The sequence below is a fragment of the Sorex araneus genome, chromosome 2 (genome assembly GCF_027595985.1).
Source record: "Sorex araneus isolate mSorAra2 chromosome 2, mSorAra2.pri, whole genome shotgun sequence".
NCBI lineage: Eukaryota > Metazoa > Chordata > Mammalia > Eulipotyphla > Soricidae > Sorex > Sorex araneus.
In genome coordinates, this window is record NC_073303.1 from 335,318,454 (window position 1) to 335,344,693 (window position 26,240).

General features: G+C 42.4%; 1 protein-coding gene across 6 annotated transcripts in view; it reads right to left on the reverse strand.

Annotated features, from left to right (window-relative positions):
• Positions 1–26,240, reverse strand: part of OSBPL1A (oxysterol binding protein like 1A) — a 221,228-nt gene that overhangs the window by 49,790 nt on the left and 145,198 nt on the right. For all 6 annotated transcript variants that reach the window (XM_055129610.1, XM_055129611.1, XM_055129615.1 and 3 more), the window contains one exon: positions 10,412–10,565. In XM_055129610.1, the coding sequence (XP_054985585.1) occupies positions 10,412–10,565 (154 nt within the window). The remainder of the gene's footprint in view (positions 1–10,411; positions 10,566–26,240) is intronic.

Sequence of the window (26,240 nt, forward strand, 5' to 3'; positions counted from 1 at the left end):
GATTTGAAAGATTTACCGTGGTAACACGGAAATTTATACTAAATCTTCAAATCCTGACAGGATGCTTTCTCCACATGACTAAACAGCAGCTTACATCCCACAATTAAGATAAAGCATATCTTATGCTATGAATGTGTCTTGAAGAGAGCGGTATATAAACCGAATCTTTATTAAGATTCAAAAGGCACAAGGCAAGGAAACAAATCCTTTGTTTTAAAAAGTCATTTCCCGAATTCATTTACCTGACAAACACCTATTATACCTGGTGTTTTCTAAAAAAAAAAAAAATTCCTCCTGAGCTAACGAGCAAAGCAAACGATACTGAAGCACCTCAGTGTCCCCTGGGGCAATGTTCTCCTTAAGGCAAAATTTAGATTGGCACAGCTCCAATGGGAAAGAGACACCTCGATGTATTTGTTAAAATCAAATCCCATATGTCGTCAAAAGTCAAAAATAACCAGTCTACAAATTACTGTAACGAAGAAATACACAAAGTAAGTAGGACAGGGCAGATAGGTTTTTAAAAATGTATACATAAAGATATTTCCTAGGCATTCAAAACCATACGTGTGTGTGTGTGTGTGTGTGTGTGTGTGTGTGTGTATAGAGGGTGAATATCTTTAAACAGAACAAGACCCCAAGCAAGAAGGTACACTGTAATAAATATTTAACTTATTTCTCTTGACAGATTATAAGTGTACATAAAGCAAACTTGAAATAGAAATTGGATATTTACATAAGAGATTCAAAAAGCCCAGGGATCAAAAGGAGAAGTAATGAGACCTCAGCATGGGGAAAGTAATATCAAGGGACCAAGGAATGAATAACAGAGCTTCAAGCCTCTAGTCACCTCTTGTTTACACTTCTGACAATGTAAGTTTACAACCAGCTCTGTGCAGGCCAGCCACGCCTTTGTATTCTGAGCAGAAATACAGGATTTCTATTTCACCACCCTATGCAAAAGCCCTGAAATTCAACAATGGGACACATTAAATGCAAGGACAATTTTATTTCATATTTACTGCAACCAAACAATGTTATTCCAATATCAACACTTTTATATCTCCCCCCACCCCAAATTACAATAACAAAGAACAATTTGAAACTTCTAGAATCCACCCAAGGATTGTATCCTGAAGGTGGAAGAAGAAAATAAAGATCAACTTTTGCTTGGGGTATACCAGTTTTCTACTTATAGCAGCCTCTGACAATTAGCTTGAACCACTCAGAGCGCCTTGATCAGTGGATTTCAATCTTTATACCTGCAGACCATGGAAGTAGGATCTGAATTTCATAGATGACCAAACAACTGACCCACTGCTGCCCACGCTTGTGGGTAGAACCATCCCACTACAGGACTACAGGAGCCAGAGAAACCACTCTGTTAAGCCGCAGTAACTTTTTTTTTTTTTTTTTTGCTTTTTGGGTCACACCCAGAGATGCTCAGGGGTCACTCCTGACCCTGCACTCAGGAATTACCCCTGGCCGTGCTCAGGGAACCATATGGGATGCTGGGAATCAAACCCGGGTCGGCCGCATGCAAGGCAAACGCCCTACCCACTGTGCTATCGCTCCAGCCCCAAGCTGCAGCAACTTGAGGACCGGCAGGAATTTCTACTGCTCTGCACGGGCCAGTGGCCTGGTGGCTGAAATCCACTAAGACTTCATTATCTGAACATGCCAACAAGAAAGGTCTTGTTATTACCCTAGTTTCACAGGTGAAGTTCAATTTCAAGGAAATTATAAATTGAGTCAGAGAAATAGGGGGCAAAGGTGCTTGCCCTGCAATGCAGCCAACATCGACCCTTAGTACCACTTATTTTTCCCTCCACAGAGTAGCCCCTGAGCACTTCCAGATGTGGCCCAATCCCCCTAGTCTTAGCCCTTCCCTCAGAAAACCAAAGAAATTATAGAATTGCCTAGAATTAGGAAAGTGAGAGGCAGAAAATTCAATCCCAGGTAGCTCTTAATAACTATACTTTTCTGTTTCACCTATGCTTTCTCCCCAGAAAGCATATTCATGTGGGTCCAAAACCAACAAAATAGGATTTTCTCTTTATTATAATATATCTGGTTTCACACTGTCACACTGTCATCCTGTTGTTCATTGATTTGCTTGAGCGGGCACCAGTAATGTCTCCATTGTGAGACTTGTTGTTACTGTTTTGGGCCTATCGAATACGCCACGAGGAGCTTGCCAGGCTCTGCCATGCAGGCAGGATACTCTTGGTAGCTTGCCGGGTTCTCCAAGAGGGATGGAGGAATCAAACCTGGGTTGGCCTCATGCAAGGCAAACACACTACCCACTAGCACACAGCGTTTGCCTTGCACATGGTCAACCTGGGTTCGATTCCCAGCATCCCAGCTGGGTGTGAACCAAAAATTTAGAAAAAAAAAAACTGTTGAATTAACAATTTGATACATATATTTAAAAAAGCGTAGTCAGGATCTCTGCATTTTTATAATCTATGGTATAAATAATAATGTTTGCATTTGGAAAAAGGTGGAGACTAGGTTTAGAAGAGGTAAGTGACCTGGAGAAACAGTACAGAGGAAACCCAGGTTCCATCCCTGGCACTCGAATGCCAGGTGTGATCCTTGAGCATAGACTGGTATGACCTCCCACCAAATCAAATAAAAACAAATTTATTTAAAATTTGGGTTCAAGGGTCACTCATAGTGATACTCTGGCCTGCTGTACAGATGTGAGTGATTCCGTGTATAGGCCAGTGGTGCTGGGGTCAAACGATGCCACCCCAGTGGTTAGGGGACCACCATGGCTACTTCCAGTGGTGTATGGTGAGCAAGGATGGACCAAGGATCAAACTCAAGCTTGAGACCCTTGAGCTAACCTCCCTCATATATTTCTAAATTTTGAACCACATAAATGAAATAACAATCAAAAGATTTTAAGAGAATCACTTCTATACTAAACACACACACGTGTTTTCAAGGTTGCCTGAGGAATAACTAATATCAATGAAGAATATGAGAACTAAAGAGCTGGAACTGACCAAGCTATGCAGATGCTCTTTGTAAGTAAACAAAAATATGAATGTATCTTTACATTACTTCTACTAAAACCAATGCAATTCAAAAGTTCACCAAAATGGTTACTTTTGGAAATTAGACAAATGCCAGGAGACTAGATTAAAAAAAAAGTCTTACTTTGTAATTTTGACTTTATGTTAATAACTTGTGTCTTATAAAAATAAGTGCTGACAGTTAATAAAATAAAGGAACTGTGCAGTGTCGTGGTTTAACCACACTGCTAGCTGATTCAGCATTAGTCCCTATAATACTGTCATAAACAAGCCTACTGTATTTGTGTATAAGTATGAGAAAAAAATATTAGAATAAAGGAAATGGATAATTGTGTAAATGTTACTAGGAACAGAGTTATAAAGAATTTAGGAAAATCCTATATTCCAAAATTTAAGTTGGAAATACACTGATATTAACTTATAAAGCATTTCTTTTTCCTAATAGAAAGTGAGGAGGAAATATATCCTTCCCATGCTCCCCAAGATAAAGTCCTCAAAACAAAGGTCAACAAAGTAGCACTGAATATTCTTACTATTTAAGTGTTACATCTAATATTACTTCCCACTGAACTGAAATGATGCTCGCTGAACAAACAGCTGACTCTTGGTCGAAAGCAGGAAACACAGATAAGCCTGAAATATCCCTTTGTATCAAAAAGCAAGGCAGCTATCAGAGACAACTAGATTCTCACAGTAAATTATACCTGAAAAATAAAAGCAAAAGAACCGGGGCTGGAGCAATAGCACAGTTGGTAGGGCATTTGCCTTGTACGAGGCCAACCTGGGTTCGATTCCCAGTATCCCATACGGTCCCCTGAGCACCGCCAGGAGTAATTCCTGAATACAAAGCGAGAAGTAACCCCTGTGCATCACTGGGTGTGACCCAAAAAGAAAAAAAAAAAGAACCAAGTGAAGTTCTGTTAAACGGACACAGAAGCCAACAGTGGGGCTTGGTCAGAGGGGTGGCTGTGACAAAGACAGGAAGAAATAGATTCAAAGATCCAATTGACCCCGGCCAATAATGGCTGCAGCAACTCAACAATGAATGTGCCAGACTGAGAAATGAACACTAGGAATCAGTCAATCGACAGGAGGGAAGCAGAAAGCATATGCCCCATGGATGAATATGGGGTAAACCAAATGATTTGTGTGCCTGATAAAGTACTTTGTGTTAAACAAATCTAAATCTGTTCAAATATCTACATATGAACATTAGTTTGCAATAAATTTAGGGTGTAGGGCCACTTTCGGGTGTGATGGTTCAATGCCCACCATGAATTCAGACTTAGACTGCCTTTCCCTTTCTAACATAGCACTGGGAACCGCCTGGCCTACCAGCAGCTTGTTAGACCTACAGAAGGTCTGTGCATGTGAATCCTTCTACTTGAATAACCAGCCCAAACCTGACACTATGGCACTCTCTCTTATTGGTTGAGGAATCTCCAAATGTGCTTTCGCAGGAAAAGAGATTCATGTTTAATTAGAGTGGATAACTAGCTTTCTGTCACCTCCATCCAACTTGTTCAGGGCTCCAGGCTCTGCCACCCTCTGATGGCACACAGCTTCATTATCAGGCTTGCCAGCCACCTGCCAGAGAGGCACATCAATGCACTCGCCTGGCCTCAAGATCTCTGAGTGACAAGCATCTCTTGCTTCCCGTCCAAGAGTTTATCCTGTTGCCTGCTTCTGGATCTTCAGAGCTCTGACAGCGCTAGCTACTGAGACAGGCTGAGGTCAAGCTTGTGTCCAGGAAAGAAGGTTGAGCTGCTCTTCTTTTTAACACAACCCTCTACTATCCAGATCTCCTAAGGTCTAGGGCAGGGAGTAAGGTGAGAGCACAGACTACTCACAGCATCATCGGAACCACTGGTCCCTAACCTACCACTTCGGCGAAACATTTGAGATCCATGGACACATGTACTTACTAAAGAGCAAAGAGCTTTACTAAAGTAAATACATGACGTATATTAATTAGAATCAGAAAAAAATTATTCCTCATCACTCTTCTGTCGGAGTAATAGTAGAGTGAGTAGAGTGCTTGTCTAGCATGCAGTTAGTTAACCTGAGTTTGGTCCCCAGCATCCCACCAGGAGTAATTCCTGAGCGCTGAGCCAGGAGTAACCTCTGAGCATCACTGGATGTGACCCAAAAATAAGCACAAAAATTGCAAAGAAAGTTTATATTTTCTATTAACGGTTTGCAAGTTTTGGCCTTGTACACTAAATAATCAAGATTTTATGTCTGTATATCTGCTGGGAACCAATGCCTGGGAATGGCCAGAAACCCATGCCTGGGAACCAATATGTCAGTACAAACTGACCTGTAACTAGGAACAACCGCTTCTTGGGAAAGGTTGCAGAACAATGCCCAGGGAAACTGCCATCCAGTTTCGTTAAACGTTTGCATTCTTTGCTATTCTCCCATTCTGCCCACTTCCTCATATAATCAATTATAAAAGACTTACTTAGGAGAAATAAAGTTGGAGCTTTCTCCCATTCTTGTGTCTGTCTGTGTCTGTCTCTTTCTTCTTGTGTCTGTCTCCTTTTCACTCGCGCACCCTCTCCCGGCTACCCACGTTGACCAAGTCCCGCGGGACGGGACATATAGCCACAATAGGGACATATTTCCTTTTTAACTCCATAGAAAGTGACTGTTCCAGCATCATTCAACAATCACTTGTTGCCTCACCTTACTAGCTCGATTAGACACACCAGTTTTCCCTAGCATGTGGTTTTCTTTCACTCTCGAGGTCACTGCTTCCGGGATAATCCTGTACTAAAGATATTAACATTTGGTAGGACAAATGTCTTCCTTTTTCTAACCTGATTCTTAAGCAATATTTTATTTATACAAAGTCCTTTATGCTAAACATTTTTTTCAGAAATCCTTATCCCAATATATAAAAAATGGGACTTTAAACTTTTAATTAAAATTCCATCAAGGCTGAGGTCAGAGAGAAAGTACAGTGGGTAGGGCATTTGCTTTTCGTGTGGCCAACCCAGGTTCAACTCCTGGCACCACATATGGTTCTCCAAGTACAAGCAGGACTGATCCCTGAGCAAAGAGTCAGGAGTAAGCCCTGAGCATGGCCAGGTATATCCCCAAGCACTGCACTGTAGCACTGTCATCCTGTTGTTCATGGATTTGCTCGAGCGGGCACCAGTAATGTCTCCATTGTGAGACTTATTACCGTTTTTGGCATATTGAATACACCACGGGTAGCTTGCCAGGCTTCCCGTGGGGGTAGGATATCTCAGTAGCTTGCCGGGCTCTCCGAGAGGGACGGAGAAATCCAACCGGGTGGGCCGCAAACGCCGTTTTCAAAGCAAACACCCTACCTGCTGTGCTATTGCTCCAGCCTATAAACTAACAAAAATTACATTGAGCCTACAAATTAACTTCGCAAAAATATTTTTATGCCCCCAAATTTCCATCTTATTGTTTTATGTCCCTTAATAAGCTTTATTACTGTACACTTTTTTGCTAAGGTTTATTCCTAGGTACGTAAAATTTTAATAGCTATCCTACATACGCTCTCCCTCAATCTTAGTTATAATTGCAGCTTCTGACTGCTGGAAGTATTTAGAAATGCAAATTGCTGATTTTGGTGGAAAAGCAATCTAATCTAACTTCCTGACCAAAGCTGTTTTCCTGTGGATACTTTTGGTTTTGTGTTTTTAACTTCTGTGGCTGCGTCATATTCCTGGTTCTGGTCTCAAAACAATGCTGGACAGAAAAGATGACCCGTGTTTTTTTCCTATTGCTGATATTGTAGGAACAGTTAGCAGATTTGTCTTGCATGCCGTTAACCTGAATTTGATCCCCGGCATCCCACGTGGTTCCCCCAAGCACTACCAGGAGTAATTTCTGAGTGCCAAGCCAATTTTCAAGATTCTAGTTTGGAAATTAATTTTGGAGAACTCAATTTTGTACACACTCATAAGAGAGGGGTTAGAACAAGAGTACAGCAAGTAGACTGCTCACCTTGCAAGAAGCTGACCCAGGTTTCATGCATGGAATCCGACACAGTACCCTGAGCACTGCCAGGAGTAATTCCTGACTGCAGAACTAGGGAGGAAGCCCTGAGCATCATCCTGGGCATGGCCCAAAACCCAGAAACAAAAGAAAAAAAAATCTTAAGAAGGCCTGTTACCTAGCTAGCTAACAAAATAATTATTGTTAGTAATTACTACATGGGAGGAAGTAAAAATCCACAATACAATATTTTTATTACTGTATAAACTGACTCAATTAGCTCAGCATGTTTTATTTTACTCTTACAGGCCATATGCCTTATAGCTCATATTTCTCTGCATCAGAGCTTTTCAGACCGTATTCCCTGGTGTTATCTGAGGGTAGTGGGTACTAAAGGAAACAAGTGGGTTAGGGTCTTCAAAGAAAAGCAAATCACCATCTTTGGGGGAGGAGGGGAGAGAGCAAACACAGTTCATTTGCACAGTGCCTCTGCTAAGAACCCCGTGCATACTAACACATTCAATAAGAACAGAACGGAGTTTAGGATGATTATGTTATTGAGGAGGAGAATATATAGCTTGTTTCATATACAATACAGGAAGCTGAGTTTAGGTATCTTACTGGGTAAGGACATGAAGTAGATGTGGTCACTCTCAATGAAGTAGCAAACTGGAGAGAAGAGATGAGAGGACTCTCTGCAGTCTTGAAGGTGGATGTGATTTTAATCATTTCCATGCTAATTTTCTGTAGTGCAAATGGCTCCGTGGCAAAAAAAAATTAAAATGGTTGAAAACCCTTCTTCTCATTTATTGAACACTTAATTAGGCCAGGATTTAACATGACCTATGCTATTATCTCCAAGGTTCCTTGTTTTCCACCCTAAAATAAGCAGTGCTGGTCATACTCAACCCATAGCTCCTCTTCTGCCATCTGAGTGAGTATACCCCAGGTGATTAAGTGGGGGTATGGAGTATGGGGAAAATGTAAGTAAAGTCTTTATAGAAGAGTTAAGGAAAATATTTTTAGCATTGAAGAAAATAGGATATATAAGGTCAAATACAAATTTTATTTGACATTTAAAGATTCAACAGAAAATTTCAAATAAATTTTATCATCACTTCAGGCTGATCCCCTGATATACAAGACAGAATAGACCTGCTTTTCCAAAACACCGAAATAACTATAAATTCAAATATCTTATGATAATAACTATTCATGGTTTAGGGCAAAGGGAAGAGGGACTTGAAGTAAATTTTATTTTTATTCTAAAATAAAGCATGATCATTATACTAGTATTGTCTTACATATTTTCAAGTTAGTAAGAGTAGAGAGTAAAAAAAATTATGACTATATGTGGGAGATGATATTAACTAGACTGGTGTAATTATAATACAAACATCACAATATAAACAAATATCAAATTGCCATGCTATATGTCTAAAACTAACCAATTATACTTTCAATAAACATAAAATTGGTTGGATCGATAACTCAGCAAGTAGGGCGTTTGCCTTGCATGCAGCCGACCTGGGTTAGATTCCTCCACTCCTCTCGGAGAGCCCGGCAAGCTACCAAGAGTATTTCGCCTACACGGCAGAGCCTGGCAAGCTACCCGTGGTGTATTCAATATTCCAAAAACAGTAACAAGTCTCACAATGGAGACATTACTGGTGCCCGCTCGAGCAAATTGATGAGCAACAGGATGACAGTGATACAGTGATAAACATAAAATGAAAAATTTAGATTACAGTTTTTTAACTGACCAAAGAACTTTATGGGGGTTGGGGGAAATAGGCTTAAAAAAAAAAAAACTCCTCCAACAAATATCCAAATAGGTTATGTATAAGTTTTCCTACATACTTGACCACTGACAATTTCCTAAACTGTCCTCTTTCTTCAAATAACTAAGTATTTCTTTCACTTATAGGGACAATAAATTGCAACTTATTTCATCAGTTTTCCGTTTAGGTCATTACATTGCAGCCTGCCTTTTGTTCTTCATTGCAGCCTCTCCTGGTTACATTTTTTGAACTTCATCTTACTTTTCATCTGTACTACTCTGGGCTTAATGAAGACAGATATAGAAGTAAAAAAAAAAGTGTGGTCTCTTTCTGTGGACTGCAAAGTACCTACTCTTCTGATTACACATAACAGAAAGCTACCAAGGACTGCAAAGTAGCACAGAAATCCCTCTCCACTCACAGATGTGACAGCATCGAAGGGGTGCTCTTCCTGACAACAATTTTACTCATTATTGGTATGCTTATTGAATGCCTATGCTTTCCCTGGAGAGTCCTGGTGTATGTTCAATAGCTAAGGATTCTTTTCTAATTAGAGACTGGAAAACCTGCCAGAGCTTGCACAGAACTTAACCTGGCCCCTCAGTGGACAGCCAGTCCGGACAGTGGGCAGCGATGAGGCATCCACTGTCACCTCAGTATTCGCAATGATGAGCTCAGTCCGAAGTTAACCACAAATACAGTTTTGAGGATAACCTGGTTTCATCCGCTTACTTCAAGTCACTGATCTTTTCAAAATAAACTGACCTTTTCTGTGGTATGGTGTGAATTAGAAGTGATGTGCACTTATTTCTCCTAAAGTAAGCACCATGACCAACGGTGGCTAGAATCGGGGTGAAATAAAGTTGCATAATCTACAACTATCAAAAAAGATTCTAAAGAATATAGCTGGTAATTAATTCTTGCTCCAAACATGCTTTTTAATGTCGACAAATGTGTCACCAGTAATTTGATTAAAATATTTTCTTCTGTGAGTACCAGCATGCACGCATGAGGCGTATCAGTAAACCTGGGCTGAAACCAGAGAAGGCGGGTGTCTGTTACGTCTCATTAATTTGGGACAATCTCTAGGACAGAATCATCAAGGGAGTAGAAAGACACAAATGCTATTAGATCGTATAAAATGGCTATGTCCAACGAACCCTGGGTCTTAATAAAAGTCTTTGTCTAAATGTAACTAAATTGCATCAACAGGCAGGCAATATTACAATGCACTCTTAATAAAACCAACAAGAAGATCGAATGACTAGAAACGAAAACAGCATTGGGAGGCAGAGTCATGAAAGATGTATGCTGAAAAGGAACAGCATCAGTTTCAAGAGGTGGCTGAGAAAAGCTTCCTAAATCATCAACGAACGGATTTATGCTCCCCTTAAAACCAGGGTTGCTAAAACCAAGTTTTGTGCTTTGTTCCTACAATTACTGATAATGTTCTTCTCTAAGTAAATAAATACTTAAGGAAAATATAAATATACAATATAGAGGGTTTGGAAAAACAAGAAGACATCACTTTCTTTACAAAGCCAAAGGCACTTTATAATAATATTTTTTTTAAAAAAAAGCAGCAGTGGGTACTACTAATAGCTTTCATACCTGTGCTTCTTGATGCCATTGGAGAGAGCATCTCCACCACCACAATCTTTTCCTTCAGACATTCTGTGTCTTCTCCCACTCAAACGTTCTCCCTCTTCAACCGAGAGTGCTGTTACTGCTTCCAGTCGACTCAGGGACTGTTCAGACTCGGAATCTGTGGCAGAGCAGGTTCATAGTCAATGAGTCGAACTTTGGTGTGAGGCCTCAGGAACAATGGATATCTCTCCTAATGCATCAGGCTTTGAAACTTAAGCAGACTACTTTGTCCTTCCTTCAACAAACCATTGGTTAACTACTTCCTTGGGGATTTTAGAGGACTACAATAAAGACATGGTATAATATAACTATAGCAAATTTATGAAACACATATAGTTTTATTCAAACTTAAATTTTAAAAGTTTTCTACATCGAAAGAAATTCCAAACACAATCTGATGTATGTGTGTGTGGGGAAGGGGGGGTGGCAGGGAGGGCACACCTGGTGGTGCTCAGGGATCATTCCCCACAGGGCCTGGGAAGTCACGCGGTGCCAGGTATCAAACCCAGGGTACCCACTTGCAAAACATGTGCTCTTACCCTTTAAGCAATTGTAATCAGAACTTGGGAGGTCAACAGTACTGCACTGACCTTGCATGCATGAAAACTGAGTCCAATCGCTTGTGAAAGAAAGAGAAAAAGAGAGAGATAAAGAGAGAAAAAAGAGAAAGAAAGAAAAGAGAGAGAGAGGAGGGAGGGAGGGAGGGAGGGAGGGAGGGAGGGAGGGAGGGAGGGAAGGAGAAGGAAGAAGGAGGAAGGGAGGCAGAAAGAAGGAGATAGGAAAAAGGAGAGGAGGGAGGGAGAATGGAAGAAGGGAGGGAGGGAGGTGGGAGGGAGGAAAAGGGAAAAAGGAGGGAGGAGGGAGGGAGTCGGAAAGGGGAAGGGAAGGGGAAGGGGAAAAGGAAGGGGAAGGGAAAGGAAGGGAATCTTATCCAATTCTCAAGCAAGCATTTTTAGGGTGAAAATTACACATTCCCAAATGCGTATATTCCTAGTGGAGTCTTCCACCTGTCTGGGAAATAGAAACCATCTGCCCACGCTCTCTCTCATATGGAAAATAAAAGACACACAGCAAGGTAGCAACAAAGGGCCAAAGACAACATAATGGGCGAATGATCCATACAATTGAGCTGGAAGGTAGAGAGGGAGGCGTGTCGCAGTCCTGGGGAGAGGGAGGTGAGCGCACTGGGTACGGGTGTGGTGATGGAATTATGTGCAGGAAGTACCATAATTAACAGTATTGTAAATTACTGAATCTCAATTAAAAAAATTCTTTTAAAGGTCTTTCCTTCAGGGGGCTGGAGCAATAGCACAGCGGGTAGGGCGTTTGCCTTGCACATGGGCGACCCGGGTTCGATTCCCAGCATCCCATATGGACCCCTGAGCACTGGCAGGGGTAATTCCTTAGTGCAGAGCCAGGAGTAACCCCTGTGCATCGCTGGGTGTGACCCAAAAAGAAAAAAAAAAGTCTTTTTTCAAATAATCTTAAGTACAGCTTACAAAAAAATATGGTTTTAAACATTTGTATATGAAGAAAAAGCTATAATGGCTACAAGTGTGAAAATTTTTAATTACATTAATATAACAGACCCAGAGAGATTGCAGAGAAGGTAGGGTATGTGCCTTGCATGTGAACAACCTGGGTTCAATCCCCAGCATCCCATATGGTCCTCTGAGACTGACAGGAGTGATCCCTGAGTGCAGAACCAGGAATATCAACAGTATGACACCAAAACAAACAAAATTGACACCAAAAAACATAGTAGTAAAAGTACTTCTGCTATTAAATTTTCAAAAGCTAACAACACCTAAAGGGTCCATATAAAATCTAATACTCGGGGCTGGAGTGATAGCATAGCGCGTAGGGCATTTGCCTTGCACACGGCCGACCCGGGTTCAAATCCCAGCATCCCATGTGGTCCCCTGAGCACAGCCAGGAGTAATTCCTGAGTGCAGAGCCAGGAGTAACCCCTGTGCATTGCCGGGTGTGACCCAAAAACCAAAAAAAAAAAAAAAAAAAAAATCTAATACTCAAGCAAGCATTTTTAGGGTGGAAATTACACATTCCCAAACGCCTGTATTTCTAGCAGAGTCTTCCACCTGTTTGGGAAACAGAAGCCATCTGCCCATGAACTGCATTTGTTTTCCAGAACATTCACACCCTTCCTCTCTGGTCAGCAGCCTCACAGTGACAGAAAGGTGGAGCAGAACCTGGGGTTAAACATGTGTGCATGAGACTTGTGGCTGGTGAAGTGAGCAAGAGAAGATCTGAATTCAGGGTTTTGGGCCCTGTGTTAACACACTGAGGCCACATTCAAGCGAGACCCCGGGGGAACGCACAGGCGTAAAGACAGTCACTGCCCTAAGCCAGTGCTTCTCAATCCCTTCCCAGCAGTGACCCCTTCCGACTCTACTTCTTTCCTGTGTTCCCCATCCTACTGCTTGGCCCCCTACTTTCATTCTGTGGCCTTCCCTTGTAACTGTCACCTGCGGTCCCCTTGGGATATCCTGGGGGACCATGCAGAAATGCAGCTCCCCATAGTTCTGCTCAAAGTGGCACTCAATCTACATAAACATTATTTTTATTAAAATGTAAATTCAAAATAAGCCTGAACACCCTTCCATGAGCATATGATCCCACACCAAACTGTCAGCTCAGGAAGCACTTACACCCATGCATGCAAACGCCCTGAAATAAGTGCAGCTACCATCTGCTTAGCACGAATAAAAGCCGAATTGTTCAGGAATCCAGAATTGTCAGTGCTTTCTTGTCCCCCTCCTGTTCTCTATAGGTTAGCAAGCAATCACAGGACCCCATTTTTATGACCCTGAGTTGATGAGCAACACAAGTGCATGCGGAGCAGCACCCTAAGCTCTGACCGCCAGACTGGGACTTTTTTGAAATTAGAGATTTGTTCTGCCAGGTACTTTAAAACTAAGAATCAAATATTTTAATGATACATTGAAATAGATTTATTTTTCATTGTTCTAGACAGCAGTCATATCTAAAAGTTAAAGACAGGGGCTGGAGCGATAGCACAGCGGGTAGGGCATTTGCCTTGCACGCGGCCGATCTGGGTTTGATTCCCAGCATCCCATATGGTCCCCCAAGCACTGCCAGGAGTAATTCCTGAGTGCAGAGCCAGGAGTAACCCCTGTGCATCGCTGGGTGTGACCCAAAGAAGCAAAAAACAACAACAACAAAAGAAAAAAACCTCAAAAGTTAAAGACAACCCAAAGACCCAACAATGGGACAGTTGGGGGCCGAAGCAACAGTACCATGGGTGATGTGCTTGCCTTGCATGCAGCCAACCCAAGTGTGATTCCCAGTGCCATGTACGGTCCTCCAAACACTGCAAGAAGAGAAAAGTTGATCCCTGACCATAGTGAGCACAGAGCCAGGAGTAAGCCCCAAGCACCACTGAGTGTAGCCCAAAACCAAATATATGTACATGTTTCTAACAGAAAACAAAACAAACAAAATGTTCTCCTCTTAAAGACCAGGCTGATTCTGCACCTGTACAAAAGAACAGAGTATAAGAAATCTGGTGAGGGCACAATGAGTCGAAGAGGTGTGTCCACTTTCCAGGAAGAGCTGCAGGGGAGAGGCAGTGTGAAGGAAGCGTTAAGAATGCGGGGACAGGAGAAGCCTATGGAGGGAACAGCCGCGCAGAGCCTGACTTGGTAATGTGGGCTCGTGGCGTGCATGAGGGGACTTTCACACCTGTGTTTTCAAATCGGTTCTGAATTTTTAAGAACTGAAGAATTTTAAGGGTCAAGCAAAAGAAGAGTCTCGGGACAGCTTTGTGTCATTTAAGATGATCAGGATACCATACGACTTAGGTGCCATGCAAACCAAACAGCACTGCAGCTGTCAGGCAAACCTCAAGACAACTCTCAGGATGATGTGTCTGTGTTTAAGAGATACAAATGCTAAAACAGGGAGCAGTGTACCCGGAAAAACAACAGTCTTCACAAACGCACAGCTATAGTTAATGACAAAACAGAGAGGGCAGTGCACAGAGCATCAATGAAGCAAAGGGACTTTCTCAGAACAAGATTTCAACACAACGAACACAGGCTGTAGACCCCTTCAGGGGCCAGTCCACTCACTGCCAGGCAGCAGGGCTGAGCCGACTCCCCTCCTCATCCGTCTCCGCTATTCCCTTCCCCCTCAGACCCACACTTTCTTCACAGTCTGCTCTGCTCTATTCTCCCGCCAATTACCTTGCTCCCAGTCTGCTCCCTTCTGAGAGAATCTGGCGATCCTGACCCTTCCTCCGAAGGCTTCTGACAAGGGCCATCAAGTATCTGCACAGTATGAAGTGCAAGGGTCATTGTTTGACTCTCATGGTGACCCAGAGCCACCACATGTGACGCTGCCTAATCTGTTGTTCCCTTTATCATGTGCACGGTCAGGTGAGATCCCAAGATCAGCCAGATGTGGTACCTGCCCGACCCAGCAGCCGGAGACAGAGGTGGAATACCATGCCAGCCTGATTCTGCTGGTCTCACTTCAAAGGCAAAGGGGCAAGTATGATCAATTACCCAATTTATAGCATCGGTAAGACCAAAACTACTTCCTTATAAAGATCTTTCATTTATTTTAAACTTTTAAATACTTTGGGAACATGCTTATAATAATGTTTAAATGCACTGTATTGATGTACAAAGTTCCTGCACACATTACCAGCAAAGTGACCAAGACATTCTACTACTTCTTTTTGGTTTGTCTGTTTAGACTTGGAGTCACAGCCAGCGATGCTCAGGGCTTACTCCTAGCCATGCTCAGGGGACCAAATAGGATGCCAGAAATTGCTGTATTATCTCTCCAGCCCTTCTACCACTTCTTAACAAACAAAAGGTCTGCATTTCCAACACTGTGAAATTGTACTAGAGAAATGCCTAACAGTCCATGTGAATGGTGTGGATTTCATCGGCACAGAAGCCATTCTCAGTAGGACTGTGCCTTCCTAGTCACAACTATCCATGTCCAGTCTAGCATTGTTTGATAGAGAAATCCAGGGTTCTAGAACTGTAGCACTATAGCACTCTCATCCCATTGTTCATCTATTTGCTCGAGCAGGCACCAGTAACACTGTGAGACTTGTTGTTACTGTTTTTGGCATATCTAATACTCCACAGGTAGCTTGCCAGGCTCTGCCGTAAGGGCAGGATACTCTTGGTAGCTTGCCGGGCTCTCCCAGGAATTGAACCCAGGTCAGCCTGCAAACGCAAACACCCTACCCTCTGTACTATCACTCCTGCAGGGTTCTAGAGTCAAATTTCTTTATTTATTTGATTTTGGGGTCACAGCTGGCGATGCTCAGGGATTACTCCTGGCTTTGCACTCAAGAATTACTCCATATGGTGCTCAGGGATACTGCGAATTGAACCCAGGTCAGCCGCATGCAAGGCAAATGCCCTACTTGCTGTGCTACTGCTCCAGTCCCTCGAGTCAAATTTAACACATTTCATTATTTAGCAACAAGGCCATAAGCATTGGAGAGGTTCTCTGATCAAGGTAAAGCCTACCCATCCAAGACATTTTCAGGTTTTCCTAATGTCAGTGATACATTTCAGTGTCTCAGAGGTGATCTTTTTATTTTAGGACTCCAGGATTTTCAATTTTGCCCACATATATAAATACCAAATAGGCCTGACCTTGACTATAACTCAATGTTACTGTGCCATAAAGCCGTTGACAGCACAAAGTACCAGACAGGCATACTCACTGCCTCCTGCATGTCTGTGATCAGAGGCAGTGACTCTCGGCAGTGGCAGAATGCCAGGATACTCATGCTTTAAGAGCAACGGTGAGGGGTGAGGGATGGGGGTGGGAGGGTGGGAAGGTGGGGGTGGTGGTTAGTATTGAATAGTACAGCATTCCAGTTTGTGATGGTGACAAAAATCTGGAGATGGTGGTGATGATGGCTATGCAATAACAGAAATGTCCTTAGTCACAATAAACTACACACTTTAAAATAGCAAAATTAGCAAGTTTCATTACTTAGACTTTACTAAAATATAAATAAAGCAAAATCTAAGTAAGCAAATAGAAACCTGTCAGGCCCCAGCCAAAGATGTAGCAGAATGAATGCATGAACTGCTTTGGTTCTGTCATTTCTCAATGCTGCTGATGAAAGAAAACTACACAGAAGAGCGGGAGAGGTCCAGGGGCCAGGGGCACATTCTGGAACCACGTAGGACCTGGCACCATGTGGTCCTCCAAGCACCACTGGGTGCAGTTCTGCTGCCCCCCACCCCCACCCGCATCACGGGGGCTGAGCAGCATCAAATCCTCAGTCCTAGCATTTGAACCACCAGGACAGGCTGGTGAGCGGGAGTGGATCACAGGGAGTGGCCCCCAGGGTCTCTTGAGTCATGAAGACCTGTCTCCAAAAAATAAAAAAATAATCACACAGAAGCAAAACCGGTTGACCTTTCTACAGACGCCCTTCTAAATGCAACAAAAGAAATGTACATAAAAATACAAGATTTTGAACTGGACTTTCATTACTTTTTTGTTGTCTACTATAGTTTATATCTGCATCTATAGATATCTATAGATAGATATGCTTGGGGGGGAGTCACACCCTATGATGCTTTTTTTTTTTTTAGGGCAAGACAAGAGGCATTTTCTTTGCGAGGGTTGAGGGTAGGGTACTCAGTGGGGAAAGACAATAAACAATAAATACCGAGGAATGTCAGGATTTCAGTGCATTAAAAACATGGGCTAGGATGCCCAGATTCTGGAGCCTGTCACAAGGCAAGAGGACTGGTCAATAAATACCCAAACAGCCAAGGCAGACAGATCATTGCACATGAGTGCATGGGGGTCCCTGAAAAAGCGGGGCTGGCAAAAGGAAACAGAACAAAAAAAGAGGGCTTCCAAGAAAGCAGGTAGAGCTCGCGCCAGAGACTAGAACATTCCCAGGTGAGCAGGGTCTCCTGCAAAAGAATTTGTGTAGGCTTGGGGCTGGAGTGATAGCACAGCGATGAGGGTGTTTGACTTACACGTGAGAGACCCGGGTTCGATTCCCAGCATCCCATCTGGTCCCCCAAGCACTGCCAGGAGTGATTCCTGAGTGCATGAGCCAGGAGTAACCCCTGTGCAATGTTGGGTGTGACCCAAAAAGCAAAAAAAAAAAAAGAATTTGTGTAGGCTTACTCCTGGCTCTGCACTCAGGAATTACTCTGGTGTGCTGGAGGATCATATGGGGTCTTATGGGATGCCGAGGATCGAACCTCGGTAGTCCTCATGCAAGGCAAATGCTCTACCCACTGTACTGTGGCTCCAGCCCCTATAGTGTTAAAAAAAAAAAGGTGAGCAATTAGGAAAATCTTCTTACCCTGAGAATTGATGAGAAATAGAAAATTTGTGGGTTTGCTTATTCACAGGTCCAGAAAGATCTAGGAAGTTTAAGTAAAGACAATTTTATGTCCTAAAAAGTGTCAGAGTAACAATTGAAAATAGTATTTTACAAGCTAAAGCCTATAGGCAAGCACTGAAAGTAGCCAGAATCTTTGCCCAATTAATTTTCCCAATTATATTCTTAGTAGAAATAACATTAATTTGCATACATTTTAAGAGTTTTTTGGTAGTGTTGAGGTTCAAACCCAGTGGTGATGATAGCTATGCAGTAACAGAAATGTCCTTAACACACTCAACTATATAGCAAAATTAGCTTTAAAATAGCAAAATTAGCAAGTCTCATTACTTGGACTTTACTAGAATAAAAATTAAGCAAAATCTGAGTAAGCAAATAAAATCTGTCAGGCCCACCACTGATCCCCAGCCCTCAAAGTTTGTTTCAAATGGCCCACATCCTTAAAGATCTGCCTGTCAGGGTTTATACTTATTCTAAACACGTTTCAGATTGAACACAATCCCTCTCTCATCCAAACATCATGACAACTAGTAGCTATGATTGTGTTAACATGAATAAAAAGGGTACCATCAAGTTGTAGTACATTACATATACCACTTTTTTACACGTGATCACACTTCAATAAGGTGGTTTTTAAAACTTTAGAATTAAGAGCATTGATACTTCTACTTATTCATTATTTTTTCCCCATTAAGTCTGAAAGAAGAGCTGATAAAATTTACAAAATAAATGTGTCAAGAACTACTTTAAGTTAACTTGATAAACATTTTTTTAAAAACACTTTTGAGGACTCACTTGAGAACAAAGACTACAAAGGAATAAGATGTTAAGGGATGTGGACAATGTCCAAATAATCCTGCTCCCTGCTACTTAAGGCATCAAGAAACATTCAGGAGACATACACAATTTGGTATCTTTTATTTTTATGGCACCCCATGTATTAAAAGCTTCTTCTAAAAATGCCCACAGTGGCACAAAATTAGATCAGTGCCAAAGTTTATTCAGCTTTAAGATATAATTAAGTAAGCTCAAAACAGTAAATCTGAACAGCACAGGGAATCACTGCAACCAACTGCATTTAAAGTGGCTTGTGAACTGAATTTGAGTGTGAGCTCATAATGGGCTATCTAAGGCTGCTAATAATCTACAGACATGATGACAAACACTTGAAATTATCCTGGCAACAAGCAATGAGAACTTGACATTCTAGACACAGCTTTTCTGAGTGATGTCAAAGGTGAAAATGAGCCAAATGGAACAGTGTTGCCTATGACAGAGTTTCTCGAAAGCATTGGATTGTTCCCAAGCATCTAAATCCTGTTTTCCACACCTTGCAAAATCTGCACAAGTAAATAAAGATGAATAATCATATACACAGAAGAAGGTGAGCTACTGGGAACTTGTATCCATTCTGTACCCTTAAACCAGGAGTTCCCCAATTTTCTTTCTTTTTTTCCTTTTAGGGTCACACCCAGAGATGCTCGGGGGACCATAAGGGGTGCTGGGAATCAAACCTGGGTCAGCTGCGTGAAAGGTAAATGCCTTACCCGCTGTACTATTGCTCCAATCCCTCCCCAATTTTCTTATTGATACCCTGGAAATGATCTTATAAAGGTCACTCATGCATTTGTTCTATACAATGAAAATAATTCTAGAACTGAAAACTGGTTATCAAACAATGCAAGTATTCTATGAGACTTCAACTTAATGAATTAATGATTACCAAGTGTTTCAAATACCAGGTAATAAGTCAACTGCTGCAACTATTTAGAAAGATGAATGCCATAAGGCTGGAACCTCCAATGCCCAAAGCCTAACTCAGCAAAGATGCATAAGGAAACCAACACCTACACAGAGTGTTGATGACAACAATGGAAGACACTTGTGGAGAGGTCAGAGTTAAGTTTCCAACCAGAGATGATATTTGAGCTGTAATGATGAAGAAATGAAGAAATAAGAATCTGAGGCAGGAAAGAGATGATTGGGTTTTAACAGTTGATGCTGGTGTTGCAATTTGTGTTAAATAAACCATATTCCAGTGTGAGCCACCAGTAGAACATACTGATCCACAGCAAACAGACCCAAGATCTGAAAGAACAAAGAGCATGTTCAAGAATATCTGGCATCGCTAGAGAGAAAAAAAGTTATGGACCAGGCAGTGCCAGGGATCAAATCCAGGGCTCCTGGATGCAAAGCTGGTGCTCTAGCCCTTTGAGTTAAGTCACCAGCCCAGAGACAAAACTCTAATTTGGGGCAGCACCAGATTTTGATTTAACTTGCAATACTAGGGAGGCACTGACTATCTTTCAGATGTAGTAAGTTTTAGACTTCACACATAACTGATGTGCTAGTATCCCATATGGCATTGTAACAAGGAGCACATTGCTTAAAAGCCTAGTTTCAGAATCTTAGATACCAGCAGTCCACAGTCCACCTCACCAGACCAAAATCAAAGTGTTCCCAGGAGCATCACCACTTGGTGGCCTCCAGCAGGCATGCACTCCTTTCTCCTCGGGGAGCAGCCTGGGTCCCAAGCTCCTGGCTTCAACTTCAAGTGGCCTTCTCTGCCCATTCTCCTAGTGCCTTTCCTATAAGAGGACACTTATGACTCATTAGGCCCCGCCCAGACAACTCATGATACTACCTTATCAAAGTCTTTCCTCAGAGTGCCGCAGATATTGTACAAAGGGTAAGGCACTCGCCTTGCAGAGAGTTGGTCTGGTCTGATCCCTGGCACATCCATGATTCCCCCAAGACCACATGAGTGGTCCCTAGCCAGGAGTAAGCCAGAACACAGCCAGGTATAGCCCCAGACCAAAAATATAAATAAAAATCAAACATCTTATAGCACAATGGGCTAAGTCCATATTTTACATTTGGGAGGCTCAAGTCTGATCCCTGATACTACATGGTCCCCCTAACCCCAGCCATGAATAGCTCTGAAGCACAGAGTTGAGAGTAGCCCAACTACTGCTATGTGTTCCCCTCAAAAGAGAAAAACTCAAAACTGTGTTGACTTTTCACATGGGAACACCAAATACATATACCACAATGTGTATGCAATGCTAGGAAGTGAGAACAGCATATGAACTTAATGGTTGCTGGCAGGACGGACAAAGGCCAAAAGAAATCTCCACTCCGGGAAATGCCAGGGCACCATGGTGCACAGAGAGCCTGCAAGCAGGGGTCTAGTTAAGTCAAGAAAGTGAACCACCTTTTGTGAAGAAGTATCTGACCCTTGCACAAAGCATGAAAGATACTTGTTTACTAGGACAACAAACTGAGAGCACTGAAACTTTCCATTTTCACTGAAATTGCTTTTATCCAAACCTTGTTGTCTCAGATCCAACACTAGAGCCTGAGTTCAAGCTTCACTCCCTAAGCACAAACCATATGACTGATAGTTGCTTCTGAGTAGAGGCCAGGCCTTACTCCCTTTGGATTCCCAATTCCTGGTATAACGCAAGCAACATTAAGAATTGAACACTTACATGGGGAAAAAATGAATCCCTGCAAACACTAACCTGACATCACTTGATATACTTTGCAGTATCTACTGATTTCCCACTATCTGTACCTTCAAATTCAGACTCTCCAGTGGAATCTTGAAACAAGACCCGTGACAAGCAGCTCAATAATCTTCTCTGCTTGATCCAACCACTTCCTTTCAGCACCCCATACACTCCCTCCAACATCAGTCACAGCACATTGCAGGATGGTTCTGAAATATTTAACTCTGTCTTCACATGTGCTGACTTCTACATAAAATCATACTCTCCTCATCATATCTATCTGGAAAATGTTTTGTAGATGTGACAAAGAGGCAGTGTGCAAGCAATTTGGTAGTAACCCACCAAAACCATAAACATTAAGAGCAGGGTAGCCATTTTACCTAAATTGTATTAAAGTTAATTTAAAACTAAAATACAATGACAACCTCTGTAAGAGCAGGGAAACAAGGGAGTCAGCAGTGTAGATCTCCGGAATACCAGAGTGCCAACAGAGGAACCTGTGAAAAGCAAATGCCTGGCGGGCAGCATGGTTGGCGAGTTCAAAACTGACACTGGGGTCAGAGAGAGAATGAGCAGAACAGAGGCAGGTTTCAGGGAGGTGGCGGAGAGCCAGTTGTCTAAGTTTTGGCTCCTGTTCTAGCCAAGAAGCAAATGCACTAAAATGTTCTGTAAGAGAACTTACTTGAACTGATTCCTATTTTGAAATGATGACTCTGGGGGTGCCAGAGCGACAGACAGCGGGTCGCTCATTTGCCTCGCACCTGGCCGACCCAGGTTCGATCCACCAAAAATCAGAACAAAAATGAAATAATGACTCTGAAAGTTATATACATAATGTTATTGCAAATAGGGGTGCAAGCAGAGAGCTGGGCTAGAAAAAAACTGAAATGACCCCGTTAAAGAGCCAGAGAGCTTAACATTCTAAGTCCATACTTTGCAGGTGAGAGGCTCGGGTTCAATCCTAAACAGCCTCCCCTGGAAAAAAAAAAGAAGAAAGAAAGGAAGAAAGAAATGATCCAGGTGAGAGATGACAGCTGGGAGCTAGGGCCAGTACTGTAGTATCAGAAGAAAGAGGAGTGGTCAGATTCTGCCCTGCTTTGAAGGTAAATCTGACAGAGTCCAGTGAAGGATTGAATATGGATGAAAAACAAAAATCATGAGTCTGTAATCAGAAAGTTTCAGACTTAGGTCAAGCAACTAAAAAGATGGACCTTCCATCAAAGTGTAGAAGACTACAGAAGGAGTCAGCTTCTGCAGAGAAATCTAGAATTATATACACTTGAAGATTCTTAGATCCTATTAGACATTTAAGTGACTATGCCAAATAGATACCTGGATAGGATTCTGGAATTGGAGGGAGGAGGGGCGGAGAGGAAGAAGACTGAAGCAAAAGGCAAAATAATATGGATTTATCAAAATACAGATAATATGTATAGGTACAGGCATGATGAAGTCATGTAAGGTAAAGTTACTTAAGCAACTAAATCCTTACAAATGGCCTATGATTTGGAAGAAGATGGGTGCTATTCACTAGTCCAATAGAGGCCCTTCAATTCTGCTTCTCCAGTAAGAGTCTCGGGACTCTTGATCTTCAGATTGCAGTTTAAGCACAAAGGACCTAGGGAGTTGGTGTGAAAGGAAAAGCGGCTCAGGGACTAGAAAAACAGTACAGCAAATAGAGCTCTTTCCTTGCACACAGCCCACCCAGGTTACATACATCACCGGAACCCCATATGGTCTCTGGAGCACTGCCTGGAGTGACGTTTGGGCACAGGAGTATAAGTCCTGAACCCAGCCGAGTGCGTCCCAAAACAAAAAGAACAACAAAGCATAATACTTGCCGTCTGCACACTGAAGCATGCTAATATATAAAGCCAGAAGAGTGCAAGGGGGGGGATGGGAGAGGGGACTGGGGCCACGTGGCAGGGGAAGTGGGCACTCTGGGGAGGGTGTGGTGTTGGAACCTGGTGCCCACAAAAGCCTACCAGAAACAGGATTGTAAATCAATCACTGACTTTTTTTTTTTTGCCAAATGGAAGCTAAGAAAATCAAACTAGAGTGATGTTCTAGAACCCAAATACAGGAAGCATTCTACAAAGGAGGAATCTACAACTTTACAACTTCAATTGCTGCTGAAATGTCAAGAACATTAAGAACTGGAAAGAATTACTCAATTAGGACATAATGAATTATAATAATGACCAAGTTAAGCAGAATGGTGACATAAACAGAGGTTGTTTAACCAAGAATTTTTTTTAAAAAAAAGGGTGATGCAAGATCAAATGCATCTTTATGAAACATTTAGAACTTCTTTAAAATTTATTTTTTGTTGGGGTCAGGTGAAGAGGGTTGAGCCACACTCAGAGGTACACTGGGGATCATAAGTGAAGTCAAGGACTGAAGCAGGGTCAGTTACGTGCATAGCAAGTGAACCTCAACTCCTTTCCTATCTCTCCAGTACGCAAACAACATTTTCAAATGGTAAGACAAGTGATGGGGACAAGTACTAACTGAAGGGCCAGAAGTGTGGTTCAGTGGCAAACCAACGGCTTTGCAGGCATAAGGGCACCAGTTCCGCCCCTGGCTCTGCCCCACATGCCACACATGATTCAATGACACTGGCATCTGTCATCCCTCCCCGGTGTCACAACTAAGTGAGTACTCACAGGGGCACTGTGGCCGAGTGCATCCAGACAACGACAGTGAAGTGTGGCCTGCTGAGCACCCAACAAACTGCACAGGGTGCCTCCTACCTCTTGCAGTCCAGGGGAGGGAACAAAAACAAAACAAACAAACCAAAAAAACCCAACTTTTTAATCAAATAATTACTCCCTATCTGAGAGAGAGGAAAAGTAACGTCCTTATATGGGTCCAAAGGGAGAGAATCCTGAGCACAAACGAAGGCGCTGGTTTCATTTACCAGCATAACGCAGAGAAGGCAGAGGATGGAGGCTTGAGCAGCTTCTCAGTCACATGAACAGTACCATGAGATGGAATAGGATGGAGAAGAGATTAGAAATTTTAGGGGAGATAAGTGTGATATAAGTATGGAATATAAAGATTAGAACACCGTGGTAGGTTTTCTGGGCAGCAAAAGGGCCCCTCTCCTCACCTGAGCCTGCTGAGGTAACAGTACATGCAGGGTGAGACTGGTAGGGGAAGCAGCACGGCATACCCCAGGCTAGCTGTGCCTGGACCCCAGGACAGGGAGAATACACACCGAATGATGAGCAGTAAAAGAAGTGCATGTGCTGGTGGGAAAAAAAAAAAGCAAAGCAGATGATGGATGAAGGAACTGAGGTGACGCACAGACAGTTACAGAGAAAGGTGATGCCTCGGGAGAGTGCCGGGGGGATGGACATGGCGGGCTGCACCTCAAGGTAACATTCATAGCACAGGGACTGTCTTCCAGATAAGTGCTTGCCACAGAGGCAGGCTGGGGGTGAGGGGGTCGGGGCAGGAGGGATAAGGGGGATATTGGTGGTGGGAAATGTACCCTGGTGGAGGGACGGGTGTTTAAAAAAAGGAACTGTTTTCCAACGAGTTAGTCTCATCCCCTAGAGTGACTACACACACCCCCTTTGAGTTCAGGCATTGGGTTCAATGTATCTTGGTTATCACTGTACAGCAGGAAACTCTCGGCAGCTTGCCAGGTTCTCCCAGAAGGAGAAGTAGGCTATACGATATACTGAGAGTTTCCTGCCCACATGGGAGAGTCTTGCAAACTCCCCATGGTGTATTCATATACCAAAACTAGTAACAACGCTGGGTCTCATTCCCCTGACCCTGAAAGAGCCTCCAATGCGGCATTGTTGGGAAGGATGAGTAAAGAGAGGCTTCTAAAATCTCAGGGCTAGGACAAATGGAGACATTACTGAGACCGCTTGAGAAATTCGACAATCAACGGGATGATGATGATGATGATGATGATGATGATGATGATGATGATGACTATATAGCATGTGGCATTCAATAAATATAGGTAGATAATGAAACCCTCTCAATACTAAAGACAGTATAAACTGCATGTGGTTTTACATTAAAAATTTAAGAGACATTAACACAGTCAATAAAATACATTTTGGAAAATTATCAACACAAGAACAACCCCAAATTTAGAGGAAAAATTCCATTCACCAATGTCTACCTATAATACACAATGTCTTCTCATACTTATCAGAACTATTGAATAAAACACCAAAAAAGTTTCTTTTCAGTGCCAGGGATCGAACCTGAGGCCTCACACATGTAAGGCAGTTCTCTACAGCTGGGCTCATTCTCAGTCCCAGTACAGTTTTTAAAATAATAAGTATAAAGCAAGAAAAAGCCTTTATCACTATTCAGATTTTCTCCAGAAAGTTAACTATTGCATACAGTCATATTCTTTGATAAATCATATTCTATGGTACTCTATTCATTGTACTTAGTCTATTTTATGCAGGCAACAGAGAAAATATCAAAGTTAACAAAACTAAGTCTCTTTCCCTAAGGAAATGCAGTATTGTTGGGAAGATAAGGAGGAAATACACAAAGCTCTACAAGAAAAAGGGCAAAAATAAGGCATTTTGATTGCCTTGGGGAAAGAGGGGTGACGAGAGAAAAGTAAGCACTAGGATACAAAAGTTAGTGAGATCGCCAAGTACTAGGCAGGCCCCTGCTACAGAAAAGACACAGAAAACATCCTGATAAGGAATGTACAGTTCTCTCAAAAATAGACTGCAGAGAGAAAGAAAATTGGGCTGGGAACATAAAGAACTGTGTGCAGTACCCTACTAAAAGGCCAGGATACATCTTCACCAACAGCAGGGACCACTGCCATCAATCCTGTATCTGCAGAAAGAAGTACCAGGAAGAAGTACCAGGAAGGATGCTATTCCTTCCTCCTCAACTA